Here is a 19,652-nt window from a genome sequence, read left to right on the forward strand (position 1 = left end):
TAACCTTTGTTCCATTTCACACGGGCTCCGCCCTCTTCTGGACTCCATGGCTACAGTAGGCGGAGCCCGATAAATATTTGCCCTGTCACGACATGTCATCAGACTGCCTCACTGAGCCCGACCAGCTATAGGTTAGTTGCCATGGCCCTCCTACTACCTAATCTCAGTCACTTAAATGGAGCTGTTGGGGGCCCAACCAAGTCCAGTTAACATGGACCTGAGCTGGGTGAAAAAATGGTCTAACCTAGCAGGGGTCACAGGTCGTACACCAAACACCCTGCTCACCTCATTCCCTGAGTCATCTTGGATCATGGGAGACTACACGCATGTAATTTCCCAGGGGGGGGGGTCTGGTGTACCACCTCTGACACTCACACCACCCTTGTCACAATTCCTGAGTCACACCTACAAGCGCAGACCTTGAAAAGGAGCCAATCATGTCCAAGAGATAGACACTTATGAATGGAAAAGGCGTAGACCAGGACGTTGCCATGCATATGTCCTCAACACTCACCCCACTGAACAAGGCCATAGGCAATGCCACACCACATCTGGAATGCACTCAAACCACAGTGAGGGGGTCCTTACCCACCTGCCTGTAAGCTTGGGAGATGCACTCACAAAGCCAACTAGCTAGGCACTTCTTGGATAGGGTTTTACTGGCCACTCCCTCTCCATAGCAGGCGAACAGCTGGAATATTTTGTCAAAATATTTGGGGGGGGGGCGCAAAAGGGAGCCCAACACACTCCACCGCCTTGGCCATAACCTTCGGGAAATCATGGCAAACTGAAGTCAGCGACAGTTTTCTGAAGGTCAGCGATGTTGCAGACACAGACAAGATGTCGTTGTCATCGTCTATTGGTGAAGCCACTTGGAGAGTCTCAGCCGAGACGTCCGTCGGCAGCGGCAGGGGGCCGGATGAATTGGTGAAGTCATCTTCACCGTGGAGATCAATCTCAAGCTCCAATTCGCTCTCGTCACAGTGGAGTGAGACGTCACACAGCAGTAAATTGGTCCCACTGTTGCCGGCGTTGAACAGGAGGGAGTGCCCGGCAGTGCACGCATGGCGGTGGCTGCATCATGCTGCTAACTGTTTGGTCCCGTCTAAGGCAGTCCTGTACAAGGTGGCAATGAGGGTCATGACAGGCAGGAATGAGGTTGTAGCGGCAACTCCATCCGCGGAGAGGTAGATCAGTGAGCTGATTTTGCCATCGCTGAAGACAAGCTGCTTTTATAGTGTGTGAGACACATGTAATCGGTAGATGTGTCCTGATTTGCCAGCTACTTACATGCAAATTTCAGTAGCTGATTGCGTGCATGTGATTGGAGGAGAGTATTACCGATAGAGTTCAGTAGAAGGCGAAGCCTCTGTCAGATGGAACCATGCAAACAAAATAAATGAATGCAAGTTCCAGTGATTGCAATGAGCAGGACTTAAAGTTTGCTGCATCTTTACCGTATGGTTGTTCATTTTTGCTTTTATGAAAGTTGGGATGGGGTGTGCTTTCACAGAAAAAGTCATATATGTCACATAACAACCTTTCAGCCCTCCATTAAGGGCTCCGTTAAGCCAGCTCACCTTTGTGTGGAAAAGCACATTTTTAAATCTAGAAAGGTGTTATGACACAGTTTTTTTTTTTTTTTTTTTGCACTCAGGGGAGATATGCTGTACTCAGTCAGCCATCCCTTTGTCTTCCTTCAGCCTCAGTCCTAGTTTTCTTTGGTCATTTTAGGGTTTATTGGGGAATTGTAGCAAGTATTACTACACTTGGAAATTAATAATAAACACTAGTAAAGTTAATAGGGCACTGCCCTCCATCCATCCATCCATTTTCTTTACCACTTATCCTCTAGAGTGTGAGAGCTGGAGCCAATCTCAGCTTATATTGGGTGAGGGGCGGGGAACACCCTGGACAGGTCACCAGTCAATCACAGGACTAACATATAGTATAGAGCAAGACAACCATTCACACTCACATTCACCTTAACCTTACTAACCTAATCCACATGTTTTTGGTCTGTGGTAGGAAGCCATAGTACCTGGAGAGAACCCATGCAGGCACGGGGAGTACATGCAAACTCAGAAGGGCTCCTGCCAGCTGGTGGGTTCAAACCCAGAACTCTCTTGCTGTGAGGTGACAGTGTTAACCACTGCACCACTGTGCCACCAGGGAACCACCTCCACTGATTAATTACCCAGTTAATTAATTCTTTGATTAATTAATCAGTTAACTAATTAATTGATTCATTAATTAGGATGAAAAAATAATTAAATCAAATCAATCAGTCTTATACCTGAAAGTTGTGAATTCTACATATAGAGGGACCTCCATCAATACAATACAGGGACCCCCATTTTCTGATATAAAGGAATACATAGGCACAACGACTTGGCTCAAGATATTTATTTAACTACCAAGGGATAGGGATGAATGGAAAACACATATATATATATATACATATAGACAACTAGTATGAATGAATGGATGCATGAATGAATGAGTAAATTAAATTAACAAGTTATTGCTGACAGAATGAATGATTTAATGAATTAATGTTATCAAGAATGAGTCAGAAACCAAGACCAAGATTCTAACTACAGTCAATACCAATTTAATTTTTGAGTAGCTCTTGCATCAACTCTGAGACAGAAGCATGGAAGATGATTCTCCTACTGTTTCCGTGGTGATCAAGTGCTGATGGGCGAACTTCCCGGAAAGCACCAAGCAAGACAAAGCAGACTGGGTTATCCTCGGGTCGCCAGAGTGACAGCCAGAGGAGAACCGTTGCAGTAGGTTCAGTGAAACAGCTTTGGTTCACTGCTTCTCAGGAGGATGAATCTAGTCTCAGACTAGCTGAGGCTATGTAGTGGACACACTCAGCAGAGAGGTGTCCTGGTCTCTGTGCATTCAATGGCAGGCTGCAGAGTTGGATGCATGCAGATCTAAACTAATCAGAAGAATACTTGGAAAAGTATTTTAAAAATGTAACTACACAATAAAAATAGGACATTACAAAAATAATGGATTATTCAAATAGCAACCGGCGTAGCTTGGCTAGTGGTGCAGGCATCTGTGCAGTCTTTCTTCTTAATTGAGAATTCCTTTCTGGAGATTGTATCTCTCGGGAAAAATGAAAAGACAACACCTGAAACGCAACATTGGCCATCACGACTAGCAAGGCCAAGAAAAAAAAACAAAACACAGGAGACACCGCAGCAGTGGTCAGCAAGACAGGGACCAAGCCAAAAAGCAGAGGAGCCCCAGACAAAGAGTTCTAAACTTTTTTATAGTCTAGGAGATGTGTTTTGAAAGAAAAAAGGACCCTTGGCACTCTTTAGGGGGAACGCCTTGGGTTACTAATTAATTTCTTTGTGTGAGAAGAAAACTGACCTTCAAATAATTGAAGGAATTCTATGTTTGATAAGTCAAGATACATATATATTTATACATTTAGTAGCATTTTCTTACCCATTCAGACATTCATTGTGCATTTAAACAGAGAGAGGAGGAGTGGGAGCAACTCAGAGGAATGTGGCTTCTCCTCAAATTTATGACTTAAAAGATAGTGAGCTAGCAGAAGGGAGTATGGTTCATTCAGGTTGATGCAGTATCTGAAAAGAAAAACAAAGTAATTGGTGGAGGAAGGCACAGGTCCTGTTCATGTCTCCTTGACATCCTTATGCCTTTAGGTCAGAGGTCATTGGGTCTGTGTGTGTGATGTTCCTGCACCTACACAGACAGACTGTGAGACTAAAAGAAATCCTGTTTCTGAAAGAATTCAACTTTTCTTTTGTTCCTGGGTTCTCCTACAGGGACTTTTCTGAAGATGTAAGGGTTGCTGGAGTACAAGATAGGATGCTTTGGCATGTGTAATATAATATTATGTTCAAACATCAGGCAAATCTGACATCTCATGTAAAGGTTCATGCAAACAGGACCCAGAATCAGTCTGGTCACTTCTCAAAGAGGGCCTGTGAAACAGCTCGCACTTTTCACTATCACAAGATTGACAGTACATGAACATTCACTCACAAACATACACAACAAAAAATGACAGAACAGAACATGGCTATTTTTGAATCATGTCACTTCAGAGTCACATAGATCTGGTCCCATTACAGTTGTTGTAGTTGAATATATGTGCCGCAATGTTGTGTGAAACACAATAGGCACTGTAATATGAGAGTTTGGTTTTGAATTATAAATTGAATTTTTTGTTACTGAGGTCTCACAAATACAAATAGTTTCATGTGTAGCATTTATTAGCAAGTCATCTGTTGTAACATGGTTCTTCTCAGAAGACTTTACCAGACCTTTTGCTGTTTAAAATGTCACACTTAGCATGATAATGAGTGTGTTATGGCATTATCACATGTTGTTTACATTGTAAAGCTTTTTGCATGTTGTAGTGCATTTCAGCACATTATGAAAAATAGCCCCTCTGTATAGGCTTTTAAAGACTTCCTGTGGAGAGAAATGCAGTGGAACAGGGTGTTTTTCAAGCTCCTGCTACAGTTTTAAGCTTTAACGATAGCTGCCCTGTTGTGGTGTTGATGGGCCATAGCAATGTCCTCCTCATATCTCTGAGTTTTGTGCACACAGTTCAAAATTCTGCACTGTAACCTAGAAGAATATACAGAAAATATGCTTCATACACATGCACACACACATTTCCCACAGGCTGTGAAGATTAAACAAGTCTTCAACACATACATATAAATTAGTGCAGCTGGAGGAGGAATGTCAGTGGGATGCTATGTATGCATGTGCTGTATTCATAAAATAGGAAACTGGGCCTCATTCGGCTCCTTATATTGCCGCTTCTCACTGCATTAATCTCTTTATCCTGTAATGGAAAAGCCACTTCAAATAGGGGCATGCGATTTAAACACCAACACTTGTCTTAATGAGCCCGGGAGATGAGTGTTTGTCTGGCAGAAGTGCACAAATGTTGCCCCTTTGCATGCTGCCATCAAATAGAAGTACAAATAAGTAATTGACCCTGTCCCCCTTATGAATATGTAGCTGTATTTTTGGGAAAACTTGAAGATTAGAGTAGATGTACATGAATCTTGTTTTTTAATCTCAGTCACAGCAAGCAAAATCCTGAAATTGATTCTCGCCACAAGCATTCAGGGATTGCTACAAAGACTTTACACACTCCTAGTCTGTCTGGGTTAACAGCTCATGGGGGAGGAAATGGGGTTGAGAGTGTGATGGAGGAAGGAACAAAAGGTGGAGGTTTGAGGAGCAGCCTTGCTTTAACAAGCTTATCTCACTCCCTAATTTAGTTTGGGCCATCAAAGTGTTGAGAGCCGGCGTCGCTAGGGGCGGTCGTATTTTTTGACCGCTACCTGTGACAGCAATTACAGGTTCCCCTTTCAAGCGTGCCTTTGTTTTGGTGGCAGACTCGACTGTTTGGGTAGAACAAGATTACCTCAACGTTCTGCAGCTGGAGCATAATCAAAGCCTCACAATGCGAGGTGTCGTGGCTCTCTAAATCAACCGAGCAGCCCCTACCATTGTTTCTCTCTGCCCCCTTTATCCAGGTGGTTGTTGTGACATTATTGTCAGTATAAAAGAGCTGTTGTTTAAAGGCATTCATATACATCAGAGGGAAATATTCCACACTGCTGCCACTGTACAGCTGCCTTCAGAAACAGAAATGAGCACCACTTTACACAAAAAAGGGAAGCAAAGGCTGCTTACATTTGAGGAACAAACTTCATGAATACTATAGTGTATTCACAACAAATGAAGCACGCATACATACTGTGCAGCATCTGCATAATTGCATACCTATAACCACAGTACTATTAAGAGTTACATTATGTCTGTCGTCATGCAGCACACAAACTTCAATGTTTTTTGCCCTACTTTCATTAGCTGAATATCTAACAAATGGATAACTGGGAGTTTATCCACTCAGATGCCTTTTAGAACGCCAAGAGTTTGCTTTGTACTCGCTAAGCATGGCTTTGTCTACATGTATGTCAGGACCCAGGTCTATGCCTGCTCGTGTACACAGCAGGGGGTCTGCATTTAAGAAGGCCCCTCTAATACCGAGGGAGCAATCCTCAATCTTAAAGTAACTGGGAGGAAAGAGGAGCTTGGGAGCAATGTTGAAACCTTATGAGAGATGAAAACTATGTGAGTTAGCTCATTCACATCACTACTGAGGAAAAAAATGGTTGTTTCAGGGTTTGTAACATATTGCAGGTAATAAAAGTGTGGCGTGATGTGCTGTGATGTGCTGTGGTGTTCGGCAATATGTTGAGACGAGGAGGTGGAATGAAACTGAGCCATACTTCATGCATTATATCAGCTTGTTTGCTTGTTTGTTTAATCTACGCAGGGCCCTATTTTGTTTTGTCAGAGCAGTATGACACAGTATATTTACACCAGGCATTGCAAGAATAAGGCTAGGAGAATCATTAAGGATCCCAACCACCGGGATGACAGACTTTTCTCCCTGCTGCAGTCGGGAAGAAGGTACCAGATATCCCCCTCCCTCTCCTTTCATACTCGTATATTTATTACTATTCCTATTTTATTATATACTTTTTAATGTACAAATTGAAGGAACTGGCAGAATTATTTTTCACTGTGATTGTACTTTATATGATTACATGTGACAAATAAACTTGACTATGACCTGGCCAATCAGTGTGATGTATGTTGCCTCATTGTTGTGTATATTCAGCAGTGGAAATAAATCTTCATGCGTACGTTTCTCTCTCTCTCTCTCTCTCTCTCTCTCTCTTGCTCTCTCTTTGCTTCTAAATTTTGCCACTATCTTCCCGTTTGACAGCAAAATGCAGAGTCACACCCTGTTTTTCATCCTTTATTGACTGCTTATTGGTGTTATGTAGATGTACAGTAGTGATAAGTGAGGCAGTTTTACACTGACATTAAGGCTATTAGCATTTTAAGGATTGAAAATGCACCAGACAATGCCGTATCAATCATTTACGTGTTTTTATATTAGTATTAAACAGCATGCTCTTTTAAAGAAAGTGACACAGGTGTGAAATGATTGAAATTTCACATCCTTATTTTGTCATATCCTTTGATATTTAGGAGTATTAAAGGTGTATTGTACATAAAACAACAGTAAACTTTTTGTTCAATGTGCCACAGAAAAAAAGTATTTCTACAACACCCTCTGCTTTATTCTTAAGAGATCAGTAGGAGTGACTTATTGCTTTATAATTCTCCCCCCGATCTCTCATTACAACATAAGGAGTTTTTTCTTCACTGCACTTGATTGCTCATCTTAGTAGGGAAAGTCTCCATCTTAACTTCTATTTAAATTGTATGATTCACATACATTATTCATTTGACATAATTAACGCAGTGGAAAAATAATCTCTTTTAGACAAAGCTTGACCTGTATTGGACATAATTGCAGATTATGTTCTCTTCAGAGCAGAGTGTGTCAGGTAAATGTGGTGGTCCTATTTAACATATAATTGTTGTCATGCATTTGGGGATTCAGCTTAACTTTGTTTTACTCTCTGTGTGCTTTTCTAAATAATGAAGCATAATTGAATGATAAAATGTCAATAAAGGTAAGGTTTGTATGTTTACTGCTTCTCACCCTTGCGCTGTAAATTGTTTGCAACAAATGACAAATGACGAACCTATTAAAAATTAACCCAAATGGAGCAGTCTGGGTCTCAGAAGCTGCTGCTGCTGCATGCGATTTCTGTTTTGCTGAGGCGAGGTTGCGGACTTAGCCTTGTTGTTCAATATTCTGTGAATAATTGAAACTGACTTCTTGTGCCTGGTGTCTTTATACAGTGAATTCTCTGATGATATCAAAAGGGGGAGAAAAAATGCTGACTAGATTGTGAATATTTAGCAACTGTGACAGTTTTTCAATAGCTAACTTTTTAGAGCAATGACATTTTTCATTAAACTCTCTTTCTCTTCCTTTCTCTCTTTTGGCCCATTCCTCTCTTAGGTCGACTTGCTTGTGCCAACCAAGATCACGGGTATCATCACTCAGGGAGCTAAAGACTTTGGCCATGTCCAATTTGTTGGCTCATACAAACTGGCGTACAGTAATGACGGAGAGCGGTGGAATGTATATCAAGATGAGAAACAGGGGAAGGACAAGGTAAGCAGCTTTCACATCCCTTAACATCTATGAACAAACACAAGTTGAACAGGTTCAAACTATATCCACCAAAACTTTCAAACTAAGAAGAATGCATATCCAGATAAAACTCACTATTGTCATATACACAAAGCAATTATATTGAAAAGTACAGTGGAATCATAAATGCATGCTTGTGGACACTGTTAGTACTTACGTTTTGAATTATATATCACACCACAAAGGAAAGGAGCATTCTGGGTAGAGAGAAGTAACATTGACAGAGAAATGCACAGGAAGAACAGAATCGTCAAGCAGACAAAAATAGAAAGCAGCAAATGTCAAAAAGACAGGTATTAAGTGTGAAAATGTTCATTTTGGACCCTGTCTGTTTCCACTTCCCTTCAGCATCCCCTTATCTGTGGCTCAAACAGAGCTTGCCTGGTCTTTCCTATTGCCTCTCTGTGGTTTGGGATCAGATAAGTCTGTGCTGTCAACCAGGCTTGGCCAGTGCTATGCTGAAAATCTTGTTTACGGCCCTTCAACGGAGTACACATGTCCATTCCAATCGCCCACGACAACAGAGACAGTGCAGGGCTGCAGCAGCCTCTCTGCTGATATCAGGAGAGCTGCAGGCGCAGGGTTACAGCTGAAGCTGAAGCCCCTTGTCTTTCAGATACTGGTGGCAAGTGAGGTGGTGTTTACTTCTCTCTCTTGCTGTGTTATTGAAAGATAAGCACTACTTCATCTGCTTATTTGGATATTGGTGATGCCTATGACTTTGGAAAATCAAGAAGCCAAGATCTAGTTAAATTTCTACATAGAAATTACACAATAAGCAAATAGTGGTGAGTTGTTGAAATCAGTCCATGTTACAGTATCTTACAGTGCCACAATAGAATATTTACTGTATAATCTGTTGCAGAGTCTTAATTTACGGCTTGAATATAACTGCTAATCAAGTGTAAAAGTATTTTAAGGTCCCATAAGGAATGTTTTAAATTGGAATTATCATTTTATTCCATTAAACAAATGTAACACTTTGAATGTGTGAAAATTGCTCCTCTGGACTGAAAGATATTTAGTTGTGTATAATTTATAGTAACAAGTGGAAAGGTTTGCACAGATAATTCAAATCTAAGTACATGTAAGATATCCAGATGCAGACAGAATGTCTTTGTGCTTGAGTACAATCCTTTTTCATGGCTGAGCAACCACTCAGAGATTAAACAAGCAGACAAAGATAAAAATTGTAAATGTAACTTACTGTATGAGATGTGAATACAAGTTTAGAAAAACATGTGATTAACAGTTACGTTGGATTGATATAGATTTTGCTAGATTAAATCTTCAATATACAGTATATTGGCACAAATTAATTTATTTATTCAAAATTCTTCCTCACATTTGAAACTAATAAACTAATTTGAAAGCATTTGATGATATTTTGCCATTAACTTAAAACATTTTGTATTAAATTTGACAACATATTGGATTACATGGTTAAACTGCAGTCTCTGCCTTCTTCTGTGTGCAGAAAAGCATCCGTTATGGTGTCTGGCGTTCTCATAAAACAGACTCCAGTTTGTAGAGGGTTTTGTGGTAACTTCCACTGCCATTTCAAAATACGATTTTCACAAAGAAGGTCTTTTCTTTTGTTTGGCTCAATGTGATAGCTCTAAAGCTGAAATATGACAGTACCATGTTAAGCCAAATAACACCCTTCAATAGCCAGATATCAATTTGTGCTCCTTATCCTTAGCCAATACCCAGGAATATTTTCCCATATCTACAGTTCAAATTCCTTCCTTGAGTAATTTACACCCATGATGATCTTTGGATACGCGCCACTGCATGCTCAGCATGATTTTCACTCAAGCAATCTCAATACTGAGCACTGGATGACTTCCAGAGAGATAGCAAAGGGAAGGAGCAAAGAGTTCCAGTGATATCTCAGGAACCTAATATTATTATGGTTTATTTTTAAATCTCATTTTCAGAGGCAACTCAATGGAGCTCAGCACTGCTGTCCAGCTACCCATGGATTTTAAAATCTCTTTAAACTAGATGCAAGCTTTTTCTATCATCGTCTATAGCCTTCCCTGTGTTGTTATTGCTGTATAATTCAGAGCAGAACCAAGGATAGGAAGTCAATCCGAGTGTGTGTGTGCTCTGTATTAGAGGGCAGGCGTGTTTAGCAAGGCTTCTGAGAATGTCAATCAGTTTGTCCCTAGACAGAGCCAAGGGGCTGTTCAGATGTATGATTCTTCAAGGTGTTTTCCCCCTTCAGTCAGCTGAAGCAGCCATTAATGCTAGAGGACACATTTGGCTGTTGGACTCCCGAGGCTCCTTCTGCCACACCACAATGCTTCACTTGGCAGGGATATACTGTGTACGTGTGTGTGTGTGTGTGTGTGTGTGTGTGTGTGTGTGTGTGTGTGTGTGTGTGTGTGTGTGTGTGTGTGTGTGTGTATGTGTGGGTATGTCTGGGTGTTTGGTTCGGGCACAGTGGTGGAGACTTGTAAGTATTCTTCTCAGCTCTCCCCTCCAGCTCCTGTGTGGCAGAGGCTGCAGGCAGTTAGATCTAGATTGAGAGAGGAGGCTCTGTCAGAATACATATGTTGTCAAGCCAAGGCACAGTGGCACACACCTCAGTATCCCTCTACAAAATCCATAGAGTGCCTTGTTTGCCTTTTCTTTCACACACAAATCCCAAATACCTGTGTACCGCACTTGTAACTGAGACAAGTAACAACATAGTCTATTGTTTAAATATAATTAAACCAGGATACATTCAATAATCAAATGTATCGGCTCGGCTGCGTTCCCACTTACATACAATTTCCACACCCGGGTCACTACTCTGCCTAGTCCTGCACCACTGCACTTTCTTGGGTGTCAATATTTACACAGTCAGTTGATGGGGGCAATCAAGCACAAAAGTAATTGATTTATGTGTAATAGTGTTTCTCTCAGGTGACACAGGGTTAATTAGCCATTAGAGCCTTCAATTCCCTCCAGATCAGAGGGTAACAGAACATTAGATAGTTGCGAATACAATCATCTGAAGATTAGCCACTAACAAAAGCATATCTTCTTTTTTCGACAGCTTTGGAAAATATTGTTTTCAAGGCTTACCTAGATAATATATTGAGAGCCTCTTAGAAGAAAAGGTTCATTGTGCATTTCAGTTTGAGTGAGTGTAACTGCCACTTCTTAGCCGGAAGGCCACTCTTGACCTTTCAGTGAAGATGTCGCTGTGTTTTCCTGGTATCACCACGGCGGACTCAGGCAACATGAGGGCAAGGAGCAAAGAGATCTGAGTGACCCGCTCTCTTGACCTGTGCAGCAGGTTTAAATAATGGAGTTTGGTCAGTGTTGTATCTCCAGAGGCATGCAACACCTCCTCTAGTAATGTGTACCCGTCACTCTACCAGCTTGCAAAATCAATAGTTGGGAGCAGAGTTGTCGCTGCTGGGTCAGTCTAAAGACACACAGAGAAATGTGTTCTTATGCTTCAACCGTTGGATGATATAATTGTACTTGGGGGTGATTAACTGAGATGTAGCCTTCGCTACCTCCCACATTTTTGACTACAAACTAAAAACTAGAAGAAATAAAAACACAGAGGGTGTGTGTTTATAAGTAGCCAAAGAATTTATCTCAATGCTGCTGCTGCCACTCAGATTGGCTACAAGTCTGCTTGGCTGGATGTTTTTTGTTTTTCTCTCTTTTCTTCACTATCAACAGTACTGCCAGATTTTGTCAACAGAATTCAACATAGACTAACAGTTTCAGTTGCCACTGGTTGTTCATTAACACAAATACTATCAACTGCAGTGCCTTCTCCGTTATTGTCCTAATGCTACTGCTATCATGCCGGCTGGCCACAGGTTGGGCTCAGCAGGTTGGACTCTAGCTGCAGCAGCTGCCTCATTTATACACTGCTGTATCTGAATTTTATTTTCTCAGTATCGTTGTATTTGGATTTTCACACATGAAATATATTCCTCATTTTCTTTGCTCAATAAAACATTCAGTTCCAGTGCAGTGAGGCCATCATTTATAGCAGCCAAATACATAATATACATATGTACATATAATACATAAGCACGTTACACACTGTTCACTGAGTTTGAAGGCAATGTCCTGCATCTGACTTACTTGACTTAATCCTCTTTATCCCATTGAGGGGCATAGGGCGTCTACCAGAGCTCTCCATCTCACTCTCTTCTGGGCCCGGGCATTTGCTTCTTGCCAGCTTACTCCGATGTTCTTCAGGTCTTGGAGTGTGGAATGTCTCCAGGTGTTTCTCGGCCTACCAGCTTTCCTCTTCCCCTGTGGGTTGTAATCCAGGGCCTGTCTAGTGATGTTGTTTGAGTCCTTCCTCAGGGTATGCCCTATCCAGTTCCACTTTCTCCTTTTGATGGTGGTAGCTATGCTTTCCTGGTTTGTTATCCTCCACAGCTCCTCATTTGTGGTTTTGGTGGGCCACCACAGCTTGAGGATGTAGTGCAGGCATTTGTTAACAAATACTTGGATCTTGCTTGTGAGGCCCTCGGTAGTCTTCCACGTTTCAGAGCCATAGAGCAGGACAGTCTTTACATTGGTAGTGAAGATCCGTAGCTTGGTGTTGTTGCAGAGTTGTTTGGACAACCAGATTGGCCTGAGTATCTTGAATGCTACCTGTGCTTTGCTGATACGTGCCTCAATGTCCCTGTCTGCTCCTCCATCCTTGCTGATTGGATCATGTGTTTTCGGATTTACCCTCATGGTCTTGGTTTTACTGGTATTGATCTTGAGTCCAAGCTGGTCACTATTAGTCTGTAGCCTATCTGTCTTCTGTTACGTGTGTATGGTTTTCAGAGACGAGTGCAAGGTCGTCTGCGAAATCAAGGTCCTCGAGCTGTGTAAACAAGGTCCACTGGATTCCTGTCTGTTGATTTTCAGTTGTTCTTCTCATGATCCAGTCGATGGCGATGAGGAAAATCAGAGGAGAAAGAAGACAACCCTGCCTCACCCCTGTTGTGATGGCAAAGGTGTCTGACAATTTCCCCTTGCAGATCACCCGGCCATTGAAATCCTGGTACATGTTCTTTATTAGGTTGATGATCTTAGAGGATAGGCCATAGTGACCTAAGAGCTTCCAGAGCACTTCCCTATCTAAGCTGTCAAAGGCTTTTTCAAAATCTATAAAATTTATTTACAGGGGGTCCTGCCACTCCATGTCAAAATGACATATTCTTCACTATTTTCACTCCTGCGTGTATGTGCCTGAATTATTTTATACATATAAAGTTGTTTGCCAATATGTTGTTTTTGAGGATACGTTGATCACATTGCTCATCCTTTTTCTGGTTTTTCTTTCTAATATTGTTTGTCCTTTTAATGTGATTTTTCACATATCCTGTTCCAGACAGTTTATTTTAGAGACATTGCCTCTGACTCTGTGCAGGTCCCCAGACGGTCTAGAAGAGATTCTTGTCATATTTCAATCAGCTGCTTCTTTTATGGCCTTCCTGGCCTGTCTTTTATATTGTGCTATCACGTGCCCTTCTTGTCACAATTCAGTTGTTGCAACACTCCAGGAAGTGACACATTTCTCACTTCCCAATGTCAAATGCTGCATTTCTAAAATACAATAACAAGTGAAAAGACGAGGTCAACACAGAATAGTTTCAGAAACTGGTAGAATTTTATGTTCTGTGTTGACTGACTCCCTTCATTTAAGGTATATTATGTTGTTAAATAATGTAAGCAGCATGCAATTAGAAAAAAAAAAAAAAAAAACTTCGAACACACATGCTGCTTCGTTATCAGCTGTTACCACTACTTCAGTGCTCTGCTACTTAAGGCCATACTGTTGTTATACCTTCTGCATAAATCGTAATTTAGAAATGGGTTGAGATAAGTCTTTTTTAACAGTAAGTAGATAAGACAACACACAACACAACTAGAGAAAACTGAGACTGGCTGATACCATAAAATCTAAACTGAAGTTTTACCAATATTAAGTCTTGTTGATTCAACAATTCATAATACAGACAGTAATAATGACATTATCACCTTCAGATTCAACTGAAACTCATCAAAGTTGATTATGGTCTATTCATTACACATTCATGTTAAAATTACCTCTTCACACTATACAGGGAAGTCATTTTCATGTACTCATCAACATTAAAACATTAATGAGATGAACCGTTAGTTTCTTAAGAACTTTAATTGGGATTATAATTTCGTTGGAAGAAAACAGGATATATAGAGAAATGGGATAAAAGGGCTGAAATGACAGAGGGCAGAGAACCATGTGATGTTGTGTTGTTTGCTTGTCTGCAGATGGAGACCTTGTCTGACTCCAGCCTAAGCTCCATGCTACAATATAGATGAGAAAGACAGGGGAGAGAATGGGTTTCACTGCAGGAGGAAAATGATGAAAAAGAATGTAGTATAAAAAGGTGGCCTGCACTCGTTTGTATTAGACATGTGAAATAAGGAAAGTGATGAAAGAGTGCACCTGTCACATTATTTCAGCTTCAGCCCGCTGTGAGAGTAAGTCACAAAAACACTGAAAATGACAGAGAACAACAGGACCAAACATACTGAATAAAGAATTATACGTCATATTAATGGAAACAAACACACACATACTAGGAAGAGGAGGTAGAGGTTTGATAACTTGTCACATCTTCGCATATTGATCAGGGACAATTACATCTTATATATCCAGCTGCCACTGGATAGCCAAATGGCCCATGAGAGTCTTTATTGCATCTGTAAACCATATGTTTTTTATTACAGCTTACATGTATACTCTGAGCAATACTAAATCCTTATTGAGACGTATTATGTGTTTTATTGAGATTCATTTTATAACAATTTAGTTTTAGAATAATGAAGGTGGCATTAGGTTCCAGTCATGTTATTTTAGATTTTCAGCAACATCAAGCTGACTCTTTACTCTTTAAATACAAAAGCCATAATATTATTTGTGAAAACTGATTTATCTTATGTTAATAATTGTTTACATTATCCTGAAGGCCTTATACTTTGGTTCTTGGTTCCATTTCAAAGTAGGATTCAGCAGTCTGAAAAACAGGGTATTTATGGGATATTCTTGTTGTCTCTGGACAGGTTTGAAATATATTCAATTTTATTACATGTTTCATTCAGAAATCAGTGTGCCTATAAATGTTATGTGATCTTTTGTATTGTGTGTAATCAATTGTGTTGACACACTAAACACAATTTGTCTGACCAATTCCTATTGTCAATCCCTATCATCCTGTTTATAATTACCACTAGGTTATTTATGTGAATGATTTCTTCCAGTTGGCAGTATATCCTAGAAGAGGCACTCAACCTGAAATCTCTTCTAAGCATCAAACACCTCCCACTGTATGCTCAAAATATGGCAAGACTAAATTTCTCTCCCCTTCATCAAGCACTAAAACTCAAATCTTAAAAGCTCTTCTCCCTTTCTATTATAGGATATAAACCGTATATATACTGTATATAACTGTGTGAATGTTTTGTCCAATCAAGCACATTCTCAACTATTTTGCTACAAGATCTTTTATGTGGTTTTGGTGCATGGCCATTGTTTCAGCACTTGTTACAATGAAACCTTTATGATCATGTCTTGATTGTCTAAATCCAAACTAGTGCCTATGATTAATTGAAAGAGAATCAGTTGGAGGTTTACTCTAGAAAAGGTCAGCCCCCGTCTCCAGCACCTGTTTGGATTTGACCCACTGATTTTCCATTCCGCACAACAGTGAATCCCATTACATCCCAATTACGCAGGCACAATCATGTCTGCTTAATTGAAATGATCATATCCTTCAATGGAGCATTCCCTGTAGATACATTTCTTCTTAATATACTTCATTCTACTGTCTATTAACCACACACAAACACAAAGCTTGTAATAATCAACAGTAGAGCTCACATCCCAGTATGACAATTCTGTTTGTTTTTATGTGGTAGTCAGTTAACCCTTGCACTGTTGTTTAAAGACTTTAAATATATTGTAGCTTCAGTTGAATTAGTACAAAAGGGGTGCAAACACAATGAAACGTGTCTCTTGACAAGAATAATGTTTAGCTTGAGGTAAAACAAACTGTGTTTTCAGTAGGACATCCCAGTGGCTACATGACGAGCCAATACTAGAGAGATTTTATAGCAACATTTCTGGCAGCCACCAAAGCCTTCACTTTATTGCCAAGGTGAAAAACCAAAAAATGTTCAACATAGTTGAAGGAAAACAAGAGCAACAAGCAGTTGCCAGTTAATAAAGCCACTCGGTAAGAAGCAACAGAAGATGTCACTAATTGTGAAGGTGGGATTTCCTGCTGTGCTGCTCTAGCAATGCACAATTTTCCCTGGGGGAAACTGTTGATGTGCTTGCATGTGTGGAATATAAAAGGAAAGTAACAAGAATAGGTTTGAGTTGAGAGAATGGTATTGGCAGTGTTTGAATTGACATCCTGATTGGCTGCACTTCATTCGGTACCTGCTCAGGCATGAGGCCTTCGATGTAACAGGCTGGAAAAGTGAGACAATGTTCTCCGTGAGGTTTTTAATAGAGAGAGCCGTGAGACTTCGGTCATGTGATTTTTCACTGAATATATTTTTCCGCAAAACGTTGACTCCAAAAGCATGTGGGGGTGTCTGGAGATCTTTTATTTGATTCCATATTTAAGTCTAAAAAATCCATTTAATAGTGCTGCAGCAATAAAACTCAGTTTACAGACTTTTTTAAAATTTTTATTTGGTGCTTTGCTTCTGAAGAGAAACCACCATCAATCAGACAAAATCTTGACTAGAGTTTCTGTTTTTATTGTGCAGAATCCTAATCATAAAGAATAATAATGTTCTCTGGTTCTGTTTCTGTAGGTCTTCCAAGGGAACTTTGACAACGACACACACAGAAAGAACGTGATAGATCCACCCATCTACGCTCGGCTCATCCGGATCCTTCCCTGGTCATGGTATGGCAGGATCACTTTGCGTGCAGAAATACTTGGATGCACAGAGGAAGAGTGAAGCCCTTTCCTCCATCTTTCTGCCATCCCCCCCGTTCCTTGGCATACTGGAGTATCTCACCCAGTATTTCAAAAATAAACTGTGCAACCTGTAAAAAGAAATTGATTTCCAATGGATTTTTCAAGAATAAGTGTTCGGTTTTGGTGGGTTGCTGTTTGTTCTTTTGTACAATGATTTAAACCTGCCCCTGTTCCACTTTTGTCTTTTCTTTTCCTCTTTAAAGCGTGATACGTGTCTTTTTATTCTCCTCAAGATTTACCATCCTGTTTGGAATGAACTTCTGTAATATATATGGGAAAGATGGGGTTGGGGGGAATGGGGGGGTGGGAGGGGGTTGGAAAGGGGGGTGTCACTGTGGTTTTAACTTGTTGCCATGGAAGCTATTGTACAGTGTCACTTTTTAACAAAGATGTGAATTCTGTCTGCCGTGCTTCATTGGACATGATTAACCAACTTCATTCCATAACTAAACTGTCTAAAATACCATGTAGAGATCAGACGTTATCACATTATCAAATATATTTTTACTTTGATAACTACACTTCCTCAAGCCATGCTTTTACCCTGATGGACACTGGCATTACTACATCAATCAAAACACTATTAATGCTCTTGTATTATATGTAAAAGACTAAGAAATTGCATGGTGCGTGAATTATAAATGTATATTATGACAAATCATTTAAAACCTGCTGCCCTGAGAGCAATGGCTTTGATTTAGGGACCTATTTTTATGTGCATTTTTAAATAGTTCTGAAACATTACAACACACTGCAAAAGCTTACTGAAGATGACTGATATGTGAGACAATAAACAAACGCTGCAGTTAAAAGTGATGCTGTAGCTCAGACACTGAGGCTTATATAGGCTGTCTCTAGTTGAAATGTCTTAATGCTCTCATAAGGAGTTTCCTTTTTTTTTCTTATTTTTGTGTCTATTTGATTATCAGTATACTTTTTCTAAGATATTTGGATTATTGTTTGTGCTTGTTCCTTTTTTGTATTTATTTAGATTTATCTGTCTCAGCTGTCAGATTCATTAAATCTGTGTTTAATGTCCTTGTGTTGTCTTGGAGATCTAAGGTGAATCAATTAAAAAGCTCAGGATAGATTTCATTGATAACAACCCACAAATGTATAATTTTTGGCCACCTATTTAAGATTTCTGTGTATGATTATTTAAAAGAAATGTCAAATGAGTCAGAGCAATTATTTAATTCATTGACATTCATGCATAATTTGAATATTAAAAGCAGTTTTCTATTTTCTGTAATCCCTTTGATATGACATGATAACCGCTAATTAATTTCTTTATTTTCAAAAGAGAGTAAATGTCCAAGATAAATTATATATTAATATATGTTATCTCAAATCTGCAATGATGATGATGAACCACAGTAATAGTACAGCGCTCCAAATTAAACATGGACAGTGTCTTTATTTCAGGGGGAGAGATCTTTATTATTATACTGGATGAAAAATTATAGCAATGAAACGTTTAAAATGTAACTTGTTGGTGTTTTCTCATGACATGACAGCAGCTCTCTGCATGTTCAAGTGGTTTCAGGGTGCTCAAAGTATTTAGACACATTAATGTTACAAGGGATAAATATACTGTATACGTCAGAACACTTTGTTTATGCAATTTTCACTGTATGGGTTCTGCTGTTGGCTGCATCCTGCAGTAAATGAATGCTTGGTTGGTTGAATAAATGGAAGTAAACAAGTAACTTAGGTATTGCAGCAGCATCAAACCTTGCAGCCGGTTCTACATGGGTTGAAAATAGGCTTGGATTACTCTTGTGGTTTTCACTCTTGACTAATTTTCCCAAAGCTCTCATGCTAAAATGAGAGCTGAAGGGAGCCGTGTCTACTTTTTTGCTCCCTGTGTGACTCAAGACTTGTTAGCTTTCAGTCACTTAACTAACCAATCATTCCATATTGTAGAAATACAATAAATTTTTTCTGAGATTGCAGCACAGCCTGAAAGAGGGAAAAAAAGGTAATTTAATGCTTCAACCTTTCCAAGTAATTTTAGTTCCCTGAATAGATAGAAAATACAAGAGTGCCACTGTTATTTTATTCACTTTATATTTCATGAATAAAAGTTCTTCGGAATCAAAACTTTATGGACTTAATTTTACACCCAAAATGACAGAAAGCACAGAAAAGAAAAAAAAAAAATACCAAGAAATTTGTCACCACCCAAATGTTTTGGAGCTTACTTTATATTGCTGTATGCCAGGGCATTTTAAGCTGTCCTACCTTTAACATGGATGTTGTTGTAGTTGACAAGTAACTGTATGAAGTCTGAAAACAAAACAGCTTTGATTGTTATCTGGATAACTGGAACTGAATAGCCAAATGTATTCTGATTTGGCAAACTACAATATGATATAATTCAATATACTATAATGGCCCTGATGTGTCTAAACATAGGATGATCTTGGAAAGTTTACTTGTGTTATGTTGCCAAACTCCAAATCTGTACTTTAATGTAA

General features: G+C 39.7%; 1 protein-coding gene across 2 annotated transcripts in view; it reads left to right on the top strand.

Annotated features, from left to right (window-relative positions):
- LOC122994929 (EGF-like repeat and discoidin I-like domain-containing protein 3) overlaps positions 1-17,452 on the top strand; it is a 118,650-nt gene extending 101,198 nt beyond the window's left edge. For both annotated transcript variants that reach the window (XM_044369731.1, XM_044369741.1), the window contains 2 exons: positions 7,970-8,125; positions 17,003-17,452. In XM_044369731.1, coding sequence (XP_044225666.1) covers positions 7,970-8,125; positions 17,003-17,152 — 306 coding nt within the window. In that variant the 3' untranslated portion in view covers positions 17,153-17,452. The remainder of the gene's footprint in view (positions 1-7,969; positions 8,126-17,002) is intronic.
- Positions 17,453-19,652: the final 2,200 nt, after the last annotated feature.

Source organism: Thunnus albacares, chromosome 2 (assembly GCF_914725855.1).
Source record: "Thunnus albacares chromosome 2, fThuAlb1.1, whole genome shotgun sequence".
NCBI classification, from domain to species: Eukaryota; Metazoa; Chordata; class Actinopteri; order Scombriformes; family Scombridae; genus Thunnus; species Thunnus albacares.